This window comes from Amphiprion ocellaris, chromosome 11 (assembly GCF_022539595.1).
Source record: "Amphiprion ocellaris isolate individual 3 ecotype Okinawa chromosome 11, ASM2253959v1, whole genome shotgun sequence".
NCBI lineage: Eukaryota > Metazoa > Chordata > Actinopteri > Pomacentridae > Amphiprion > Amphiprion ocellaris.
Genome location: NC_072776.1, coordinates 36,265,138 through 36,276,943, shown reverse-complemented (window position 1 = coordinate 36,276,943; position 11,806 = coordinate 36,265,138). Strand labels below are relative to the sequence as shown.

Here is an 11,806-nt window from a genome sequence, read left to right as displayed (position 1 = left end):
ATCGGCTGCTGACTGACGGGTGGTGGGTTGCATAAATGGCTGCCATGTCCCATCATACCCCCCTGAGAGTCCGGGCAGCCAATGGGAAGGCTGGGTGCTGTGTGATGCGGGGCGGCCCCCCACTATAAGAGCCCAAACCACAGTTAGGGCCCTCCTGAGCAGTTGGAGCATTCCCAGCCTCGCCTCGGGTGGAGGGACTGCGAGGAGGGAAAACAAAACTACACGGCCTCACTGTGTAGTTTTGTTTTTGTGGGGATATTTGGAGGCTCGACCGTTCTCGCCTTGGATTTTTGTGGAACCGTTGAGGATAAGGAGCCGGTAGCAGGTCGGCCGGGCTCCAGCCCATCAGTTGGGGCACTCTTGTGAAAACAAGTGAGTAGATCTGCTGGAGGAGCTGGACCTCCTGGACCCAGGGTTTGGGTTTATCTGCTGTGTTTTGGTGGTTTTGTGGTGTTTTGGTGTGTTGTTGGGTGGAGGCCTCGTGCAGGACACCGTGCACGGATCAGTGCAGCCAAGAATAGCTTGTCACAGCAGCTGGCTGGTGGCTGATGGCTTTTTAAGGGAATCAGCAGCGGAGGATCGGGTGGCCTCACATGCTGCTGTCAGTCAGCTGGTATTTTTGGCTGCTGCCTTATCGGTCGCTCAGATGCCGACCTGTAAATATCAGCTGAGTTTATCCACGCTGGTCCTGCAGGAAGAATCAATATCTGAGGGGAATCCGTGGTTATTGATTGTTGATCGATGGGAGGCTGATCGATGCTGCAGATAGAAGAAACTCCAGACTTCTCCTCAAATCAGCTGACGGCCGTTAAACCAGCAGCAACTGTTCTGAGGAGCTGAGGAGGCCAATAGATCTCCATTAAATCTCCAATAAGTCACTATTGATCAGCATGTTCTACAGTTTAAAGTGCTCTCAGGAGTTCAGGCTTCAGTCTGATGGTTAAAAATAACGTTTCAGTGACATTTGTTCTTAAAATCCTCTGAAATCAATCAGGATTTAATCCGAGCAGCTGTTGGTTTAAATGTGGTGAAGCTGAGGACGGGTTCTGCTGCTGGAGCTTCATGGAGCTTCATGGTTCTGATCCAGGCTGTTTTTCATGTCATTTATTTGCTGCTCTCTTCAGAACAAACTTTAAATCAGGTCAAAGACAATAAATCATGATCAGAGCCCAGAAACAGGACAACTTCTATCAAACATATTTCATCCGCTTTACATGTTATATTATATTATATATTATATATTGTCTGTATATTATATATTGGATGTGTTCATTCGTGTCTCTGCTTTATTAAATATTTTGTTCTTTTTCTTTCACTGAAGTTGATTTTTTTTATCGAAATGAGTTTAAAAACAGAGACTCTGAGTTTTATTATTAAATCTGGAGTTTTAATCACAAGTACCAGAAGTACTCGGATATTTTGAGGTAAAGTAATGAGAGTAAAAACACAGTGATGTCAGAGGAAAAGCTCGTATCGACCGCCTGGCTGCAGCAGAGAAACCTGGTATCTGCGGTCCAACATTTTAAACCTTCAGACTGAATCTAAACACAAACATTCAGACTAATGAGTGAATTTATTATATTACTGAAGATCTCATTCATGACGGGTTTTTAAAATAAATGGTAAAATAAAAAAAGTAACGTTTTGAAGCTTCAGGTTTGTGTCTGAATAAAGTAAAGATCCTTTAATCGTAAAACACCAGAAAACTGAGAGAAAACTGTTTAAATTTAAGTTTTATTTATTTTCTGGTGGAAACCAAACATCTGCAGCCGATCACTGATGGAAAATCACAAAGTAAAAATGAATAAAACACAAAATAAATGTGATTATTGGTGATTAAACGTCTGAAAAACACAAAGTCTGATTTTATACAGAAATGAATGAATTCCATCTAAATGATCTGAATTATTATTAATGAGACTTTAAAATATTAGTCAGGTACAATTTTTAAAAATATATTTTTATTCTAATCTGAATTTTTTTTATGTCATTTAAACATTTATTCAGTATTTTTTGTTTTAAATGTCAAACTTTATTTAACTCTAATATTTCTGCTTTAATTTATTTATTTATTTATTTATTATTTAATTTCTAACATTCAAATCAGATTTTTATTCCATCAGACTGAAAAAGTTTATTCATAATTTGACGTAAAATACAGATTCAACTGACCAACATACAGAAATAAAGTCCAGAGATAAAAACCTGTGATGAATCTCCAGCTGGTTCTGGTTCTGGTTCAGGTTCTGGTTCTGGTTCTGGTTCAGGTTCTGGTTCTGGTTCAGGTTCAGGTTCTGGTTCAGGTTCTGGTTCTGGTTCATGTAGAACAGATTCATAACTGAACAACTCAATATTATTCATGAGAAAAATTCCATCTTCTTTCGCCTCTCACACTTTTCACAAAACAGACAAAAAATAAATCAGCAAAATGAATAAAATAAGTTTTCAGTCAATTAAAAAAATCAAAACTGAAACATGAATTTAAATAATAAAAAATATAAAAGAAAGCAGAGTTTAGTTCAATTCTGTTTTATTTCATTTGACCAGAATAAAGGATTTTAAGAATATTTATTAAATTAACAATATTATGTCTGTGTCTAAAAATTAACCTAAATCTGTTTTTGTTGATAAAAATAAATATTTGAATAGAATTGAATAATAATAACATATAAATCTAATAAATATTGAATGTTTCTGTGTCTAAAAATTAAATTCATTCTTTGTTTTTGTTGCTCAAACTAAATATTTGCTGATAGTTGATCAGTTTAAATCTAATGAACGTTCTCTGATAGTTTTATAAACTGCTGAATTAAAGTTTTCTGTTTTTAATCTGATTTATTTCAAACGTTAGAATGAAACAGTTTCAGATTCTAAGATCCTGAAACTGAATTTAAATGTTTTTACTGAAACAAATTCCAGAAATTCAGTTTGAGATGAAAACACAAGAAAAGTTCAATCAAGTTCAGATTAATGAAGAGATTCTAAATCTATAGATTAAACCTGATCAGATCCTTACTGATCACTCTGCTGATTGATTGATCAGAGTCCAGGTTGATGTGAGGTCACCGTCAGTTATTGATCAGTTGTTGATCAGTTATTGATTATCTGCAGCATTTACATCTGAATTGATTGATTATGGATTTTTGTTTTTTTTTTGTAGTTTAATTTAGTTTTTTTTGTTCATTTTTAATATTTTTCCTTTTTAATGACAGTGATTGATGATTTTGTGTTTTTCTTCTCATTTGAAATTTGTCTTGCTTTTTGCAGCATTTTGGGTAAAAATTAGTTTTAATGAAGTTTCATTATGTGACAGATCAGATTTAGAAAGAGTAGATTTCTCCTCCTCCTCCTTCTTCTTCTCGTCCAGCTGCCGCCGTCCGTCAGACATTTTTAGCTTCTCCTGTAAACTGAAGCTGCTGGAGGCAACTCAGCACATTTCCATCCCACTGAACAACTTTTAAAACGGCGCTTCGACTCAAACCTGGAGGGAAGTTTAGAAGAAACAAACTCAGAAAAGCTCGACGTTGGTGTTCCTAGTTTAGTGAGCAGCTCTTCTTCTGTGGTGTTATCTGAGGCAGGAACTCCAGAGCTGTTGTTGAACTGGTGTCTGTTTCTGATGTTTTCCTGCTTCCTGTTAATAAAACTAATAAACTGTTAATGAGTCGTACAGCTGAGCTCCACTTAAACATTATTATTTCTGATCTTTCCTCAGATCATAGCGTTGTTTTGTTTTTAGATCACGTGTTGTTTAAAGGCTTTATCTGACGGTCTCCATCAAAAGCAGCAGTATTTATCTCAGCGCCCTCTAGTGGGCAGCAACAGGAAATCTGAGCTTTTATTGTGTTGAACACTTGAAGCAGGAAGTTAGAAGTTCAGCTGTGAACAAGTTCTGAAGTTCTGCTCAGACCTTAAAGTTGTAGTTCTAAAAGATATGAACTGCTGTTAGCAGTTAGCAGTTAGCATCCATGGTTGGTCACCAGGACTAACTAGCAGTTAGCAGTTAGCCTCCATGGTTGGTCACCAGGACAAACTAGTGGTTAGCGGTTAGCATCCATGGTTGATCACCAGGACTAACTAGCAGTTAGCAGTTAGCCTCCATGGTTGGTCACCAGGACAAACTAGTGGTTAGCAGTTAGCATCCATGGTTGGTCACCAGGACTAACTAGCAGTTAGCAGTTAGCCTCCATGGTTGGTCACCAGGACTAACTAGCGGTTAGCCTCCATGGTTGGTCAACAGGATTAACTAGCAGTAAACAGTTAGCTTCTGTGGTTGGTCGCCAGGACAAACTAGTGGTTAGCCTCCATGGTTGGTCACCAGGACTAACTAGCGGTTAGCGGTTAGCCTCCATGTTTGGTCACCATGACTAACTAGCGGTTAACATCCATGGTTGGTCACCAGGACTATCTAGCGTTTAGCGGTTAGCCTCTATGGTTGGTCACCAGGACTACCTAGCGGTTAGCCTCTATGATTGGTCACCGGGACTATGTAGCGTTTAGCGGTTAGCCTCTATGGTTGGTCACCAGGACTGAGCGGCTAGCAGTTAGCCCACCTCTGCAGCAGAATCAGGTGAAAGAAGCCATAAAGCAGCGAAGGGAGGAGGTGGGGCGGATGGACGGGTCACCAAAACATGGGACTGAGTTATGGTAACCATGGCGACGCAGCTCATGGAACTTTGATAAATATTTTGGTCCTGATCTGATGGTTTGGCTTCCAGCAGGAACTTTATGAGTATGGATCAGGTTTGACTGGTGGGGGATCCTGTTGGTTGACTCGTTCCAGCTGCAATAAATAATCAGTTAACTGATTAATTTTCACCTGTTAGATTAATTAGCAGCTATTCAGGTAATCAGTCAGTTTTAATGTGTGTTTAATAGAACAGGAGTTCTGGTTTCTGTCCTCTGACAGGAAGTAAAGATCTCTGGACTAAACCAGAGGACTGAGGAAACTCTGATCCACAGTTCAATATTTAAAGATACTTTAGAACGGCTGATAGATTGATTGATTGATTGATCGATTGATTGATTGATTGATTGATTGATTGATGCAGAAGATAACCACCAATTTAAAGTTTTCATTATTTTCAGTACTAGCCATCGTGTTTATGTAGCAGCAGTTTGATCACTTCCCCTTAGTGATCATTCAATAACTGATCAATCGTTAGCAGAATGAAGTTCAGATAAACGTCAACCTATGATGAGAGCAGTTCAATGTGACCCTCACTGTTAGAGAACCTGACTGGTCACTGGTGACTGAATGATTTCATCTGAAACACCTGAGCTCTGGTTGGAGGTCATTAACATCCATTAGTCTTTGTCATGGTGTGTGTTGCTGCTAACCTAACTAAAGTTCTGGTTGGAGTCATGGAGGTCATTAACTGTCACAGAAGTCTTTGTCATGGTCCCCTGTTGCTAGATAAACTCATCCAGGTCCTGGTGATTGTAGGAGCTTCAATACATTAGCCAACAGTAGTCAAAACATTAGCCTAAACAGCTAACATTAGTGGACACATTAGCCTAAACAGCTAACATTAGGGGACACATTAGCCTAAACAGTTAACATTAGTGGACACATTAGCCCAAACAGCTAACAGTAGTCGCTATATTAGCCCTAAAAGCTACCCCCAGTTGGACTTCATCTTTGTCTCTAAAGCTTACATTTCCGATCTCGTACAGTTTTAAACCTGATTTTATTTTTTTTAAATTTCATTTATACATAAAGCTAACCTTCCTCACACAAACACATGAACCAGGACAACTCTGGCGGTTCCACCTAAAGCTGCTGTTGGTCAGAGGAACCAGTTCACGGGTTCTTTATGGTTAGAACTTCAGCTGTGATCTGGTTTCCTGCCTTTAACCTGCTGTATGTTTTGTGTGTTTTGTGTTGCAGGGTGCCGATCATCATGTCAACACAAGCACCATCATTCACTCAGCCGCTGCAGAGCGTCGTAGCACTAGAGGGTAGTGCTGCGACGTTCCAGGCTCAAGTTAGTGGTAAGAAACTCTTTGTTCTTCACGTCTGAGGCAGTAAATATTTGGGTCAATATATAATTACAGGTATTGTATCATAGTCGACATTTTTACTGTTTTCAGGCCTAAAATCAACATGGCTGCCTATAACCAAACACCACATGGCATTTTAGACAAAGATTCTTCTAAATATTATATATACAACTGAGTAAAATGTAAAGTTATTTCTACAGATATTGTAGTAAACCTGTTGACTACTTTATATCAAATAACTCAGAAAGCCTTGGAGTCTGGCCAGTCTTTTCTTCAGGAGGAAATGACATCATGTGGAGCAGATCATGTGATCTGGAATTAACACACTTCCTGGAGAGGTGTTTTTGTAATGGGGAACTTAGTGGGAAGGGATTTAATTTGTTATTTTCCATATAAAATGTGAAATATTGCCAAAAAAGAAATATCTGTCATGATTATCTCAACTTAATAAAAAGAACACAATCCAAACTATTTCTGAATCAGCTCATTTTATTATTGTTTAGCTCATTAGAAGGTGGTTGCTATTAAGTTCAGATGGTTATTTAGTTGACATTTTAGTGACATCCAGTCATTTTTTATTAGTAAGTGATTGTTTCCATAATAAATAATGATGGAATTTGTAAAGACATGATCATAATGAACATCAAAACGTTAGTTTATTTACTTTTAATAAAAATGCATGCAGATATATCCCATGGACTTCAAAGTCCCTCTATTATAGATTGACCCATTTATTTCATTTGTTCTACAACCACCTCATCTTCTGTTTGAGTCACTTTAACTCTCTGGTTGGTTTTAAATCAGATGTTTAAACTTTACTCTTCTGTCCCAGTGATGCATTCAGGAGCAGCCAGTTTTACAACCTGCTGCTGCGTTCTGGGACTTTATGACGTCTCACATTGTGAACTCGAAGCATTTTCTTAAAAATTAAACTAATCAATGAGTTTAAACCCACTTGACATAAAAAGACTCCAAAGGTTAAACCCTGATATTAAAGTTAAAAATCACATTTTAAATTCTGAGGCGTTGATTGAAGAACTAACTAACCCTAACCCTAATCTTACGTTTCTAATCCCATAAATAGTTTTAATCTCAGATTTTTGACTTCAGAGTCTGAGATCTAAAATGTGAGCAGCAGAAACCAGAATCCTGTCCTGTTTGTCCGGCAGGTTTCAGTTCTGGAGGTTCTGCCGTTTGTTGTTCTCTCGGTTCTCTGACAGCCGATCCGTCTGGTTCTTCTCTGCAGGTTCTCCAGTTCCTGAGGTGAGCTGGTTCCGTGATGGCCAGGTTCTTTCCGCCGCCGCTCTTCCCGGCGTTCAGATCTCGTTCAGCGACGGCCACGCTGTTCTGAGGATCCCCGCTGTGACCGCCGCACACAGCGGGAGGTTTTCTGTCAGAGCCACCAACGGCACCGGACAGGCCACGAGCACTGCTGAACTCCTCGTTACAGGTGAGACCCGCTGGACCGGGACAGGTAGAAAAGGACAGGTAGACCAGACCAGGTAGATCAGACCAGGTAGACCAGACCAGGTAGACCAGACCAGGTAGATCAGATCAGGTAGACCAGGTAGACAAAGTAGACCAGACCAGGTAGATCAGATCAGGTAGACCAGGTAGACAAAGTAGACCAGACCAGGTAGACCAGATCAGGTAGACCAGACCAGGTAGACCAGACCAGGTAGATCAGACCAGGGAGACCAGACCAGGGAGACCAGACCAGGGAGACCAGACCAGGTAAACCAGGGAGACCAGACCAGGTAGACCAGACCAGGTAGACCAGGACAGGTAGACCAGACCAGGTAGACCAGAGAGACCAGACCAGGTAGACTAGGTAGATCAGACCAGCTGAGAGCACAGGCAGCCTTTAATGAGAATGTTGAGCTGGTTTCAGACTGTAGTTCTGGTTCTGGTTCCTCAGCGGAGACAGCTCCTCCCAGCTTCGTCCAGAGACTGCAAAGCCAGACGGTGAGACAGGGCAGCCAGGTGAGGCTGGACGTCCGAGTCACAGGAATCCCACCACCTGTGGTGAAGTTCTACAGAGAGGGGGCCGAGATCCAGAGCTCCGCCGACTTCAGGATCCTCCAGGACGGAGACCTGTACAGCCTGCTGATCGCCGAGGCCTTCCCAGAGGATTCTGGGACGTATTCTGTCACCGCCACCAACAGCAGCGGCCGGGCCACATCCACTGCCGAGCTGCTGGTTCAGGGTGAGGACCGCCCGCTGCTGCTCTGAGTTTTATTGCGTCAGTAGATGGTTTGGTGGAAAATGACCCACAATCTGAACTGTTTCAGGTGAAGAAGCCGTTCCAGCAAAGAAAACCAAGACAGTGATTTCACCAAGACAACCCCGAGGAGACAAGGTAGGACACAGAGGAGACAAGGTAGGAAACAGAGGAGACAAGAAAGGACACAACTCCAAAGACAGCTTCAGTCTGCAGGTGGTTTGAGGCTGTTGAGTTTTTCAAAGATAATTTTGTTCTTTGAGCCTCATTTTAGTTGTTAAAAGTGTTTTTACTGGTGAAACAAACAAATGGAATTAGATCATAAAGTTGTAATTTTCATCCCAAGCTTCTATTTGGGGATCAGATCTTCCATCTGCTCGAATGTTTTGTTCACATCAAATCTGTTATATTCAGAGTCTGGTGTTTCTGTCCTCAGATGGAGACGCCGGCCGACGCCGAGCAGCTCGCTCACAAGACTCCGCCCAGAGTTCCTCCCAAACCCACGTCCAAGTCGCCGACACAGCCGTCGCTGGTCGCCAAGGTGGCGGCAGGACGGCAACAGTCACCATCGCCTGTCAGACACGTGAAAGCGCCGACGCCCACGCCTGTCAGGTGGGTGGAGACATACCAATCAATAACCTGATCAGTGCTACTTTGACAGTTCTAACAGTAACGTCCTTGTTCCCTTTCAGGCCCGTTAAGTCACCGATCACCACACGCAAGCAGTCGCCCGCCGGCGCCGATGTCCGTCCGCCGTGGAAGCAGGGAGACGTACCAGAAGGCGCCGTGACCCCGGCAGAGGGCAAAGAGGTGAGGCAGGGGCCGCTGGGGAGGGAGGTCCAACTGGTCCACAGGACCAATATTCAGGTCTGAGAAGGTCCAAAACACTCCAGGTTACTTCCTGATTACCCAGAATCCTTCAGTCTGGTCCACCGTCTCCGGCCGTGGTGGTCTCGGTGGTTTGAGTCGCTCTTTCTTCCTTACATCTTAAATCGTGTTGACTCAGCTGAACACGTTAATCCTCTGATCTGGTTCTCAGCCTCAAACTGTCCACGTGGAACCACCTGAAGATGGATCCACTGAGACCCTGAACATCGACGGGTGGGTCGACACGGTCACATATGACTTCTTTCATTCATCCGCTGGAAGATTTGTAGACCAAGATGAAGATCGAGAACCTGAAGACTCAGTGGAAGGTCAAGTTCAGACTGTGATGGTTGAAGAAACCAACAGCAGCTCAGTGAAGGAAACAAGTTTCAGTCCATCCAACGGTGAAGCTCCGTTCTTCATCTCTACCCTCAGAGATCCTTCTCCTGATCCAAACAGAGCTGATTCCTCTGAAGAGATGTTCAGAGTTGATAACCGTGACTCTCCTGCTGTGTCTGAAGATGAAACTCCTCCCGATGACTTCTGTTTCCACCATCTTTACCAAGGCGTTGGTCCGGCGGCGCCGCAGGTATCGGACGCCTCCCAGCTGCTCAGCCGTCTTTTTTAAACTCTTTCACCACCTCTTTTTTTATCTTGTGGCCACGAGTTTGTGGTTGTAGCTTCACTTCTCTTCACCTGCAGCCATTTGTCTTCCAGTCCTGTTTGTCCACTTTCAGCTGATTCACTGCATGACAGACTGATGATGTCACACCAGCTTCCTGTTTCAGTTCCTGCTTCCTGTCAGAGCTTCAGGTCTCAGTGACGCTGGTGTTCATGAACTCATTCAGTGGTGATGTTTTACAGAAGCAGGTTGGTGCTCAGAAACACTTTAAATTCAGGTTCTTGAAGGACTTGAATCTTTGTCAATCAGAAATCAGAACCAAGTCAGAGAAAGTTCAGACAGAATTCAGAAAATCTGTTGTTCCATTAAACAATTCTCAGGTCTGAAAACATGAAATCCTCAAAATTCAGCAAAACATTCAACAGAACTTTTGGTCCCAAATAACCAAACAATGACAGACTGACTGATCCTAAAGTTTTCTCGATCGCCCACCTGCTTTTTCACCTCCGTCCTGCCATGGATGTCCTCAGATCTATGTGCTGCTGCTTGTGTCTCCAGGCTGGGGGAGGGAAAAGAGCCGGGGCGGTGGCCACGGTGGTGGCCGCCGTCGACCTGGCTCGGGTCCGTCAGCCGGTGCATGTGGAGGGCGGTCGAGCCGAAGAGGAGGAGGTGGAGGCGGTAGAGTTCAGGCAGCATGGAGTCGGCTGGACGTCTGGACCAATGCTCACTGCTGCTCAGAGGTTCACAGCTGAAGCAGGCCAGCAGCCTCAGGTAGACGGGACCCACGGAAACACCTGGATTACCAAGAGATTTGACCCAAAGATCAGTCGGGTTTCACTGCACCTGCTAGTCATTGAGCAGGTTTCACTGAAGCAGCTTCACTTATTCTCACTGAGCAGGTGTTAATAGTGCGTTCACTGTCCCTGTGTTGGGTCAGGTTTAATAGCGTTCAGTAATAGAACTTTAAAGGCCACTCAGACACAGTACTCATCTAAATCAGTGTAAGAGGACAAATCTCTTGAGAATCAGGACCAGCGTTGTGACAGATTGGTCCCTGTTGTCCAGCTCTGAGGTCTAATGCTGCTGTGAACTCTGCTTCAGATTCAGACTGAACTCTCCGTCCGTGTGGACACTGGTCTCAGCCCGTCTGCAGTTCCACATTTCACCGTTTCTAAAGTTTCTGTCCCAAAGCACGAGTCTAGCAGTGAGGTAAGAGAGGCAGCGTCAGGTGAGCAGTAGAACCAACAGAACCAACAGAACCACTCTGACATTCCAGAGTCCAGTCAGTAGACAGGTGTAGCTCACCTGTCCATCTCTACATTCTCCAGTTTGCAGCAGCAGATTTGATCTCTGTGTTCAGTTAATGTGAATTTGGAATTAAATGATCCATCTAACCTTCATCAGTAGTGGATAGTTTAACAGCAGGAGCATCCAGAACAGAGATACAGACAGTTCTGATTGAATTATTATGTTTACTGTGACTTCACGGTACTGAAACACTTCCTCATTGCAAAGAAATATAAAGAAATGTGTATTAAATGTAGAATTTCATCAGGCTTAACCCTTAGATGCTCTGGTTATTGAACCTGCACTCCTCCATCAGCGGGTCTAATAGAATAGAATCAGTGTGTTTTTATGACATTTTTATCATTTTGGTTCATAATAATTATATGTATTATTATTTGTTTTATATTTTTGTTCACACAAGAATGATTTCATGTTTGAAATATGTTTATTTTTCATTTTATGGTGGATTTTGAACATTTTGATGATTAAAAAAGAAGAATATTAAACAGAACAGCAGTAGAAGAATGAAAAACATCAATTTTGTTTTCCTCCAGCTGTTGCTGCTCTCCATCCCTCCATCCCTTTGTATGATATTATCAGTGATAAAGAGCTCCGAGTAGTCATAAAAACATTACAGTTTCCTTCACAGTATAAAAGGGAACTAAAAGTTTTAAATGAAATTATGTCAAAGACATGTTTTTTGAGGAATAGCTGGAAAATGAAACTTTTCATAACAAAGATTTTGGTAGAAAACGAGCCACTGAAGCATCTAAGGGTTAAAGTTTGAGTCCATCATCTCAGACCATCTA

At 42.4% G+C, this 11,806-nt stretch overlaps 1 protein-coding gene across 1 annotated transcript in view; it reads left to right on the top strand.

Moving 5' to 3' along the window:
* The first annotated feature begins 227 nt into the window (after window positions 1–227).
* Window positions 228–11,806, top strand: part of ttn.1 (titin, tandem duplicate 1) — a 198,399-nt gene continuing 186,820 nt past the window's right edge. The window contains exons 1-9 of the mRNA XM_055015241.1: window positions 228–372; window positions 5,888–5,991; window positions 7,247–7,450; window positions 7,919–8,206; window positions 8,292–8,359; window positions 8,658–8,833; window positions 8,914–9,031; window positions 10,269–10,481; window positions 10,812–10,919. Of these exons, the coding sequence (XP_054871216.1) occupies window positions 5,901–5,991; window positions 7,247–7,450; window positions 7,919–8,206; window positions 8,292–8,359; window positions 8,658–8,833; window positions 8,914–9,031; window positions 10,269–10,481; window positions 10,812–10,919 (1,266 nt within the window). The 5' untranslated portion in view covers window positions 228–372; window positions 5,888–5,900. The remainder of the gene's footprint in view (window positions 373–5,887; window positions 5,992–7,246; window positions 7,451–7,918; window positions 8,207–8,291; window positions 8,360–8,657; window positions 8,834–8,913; window positions 9,032–10,268; window positions 10,482–10,811; window positions 10,920–11,806) is intronic.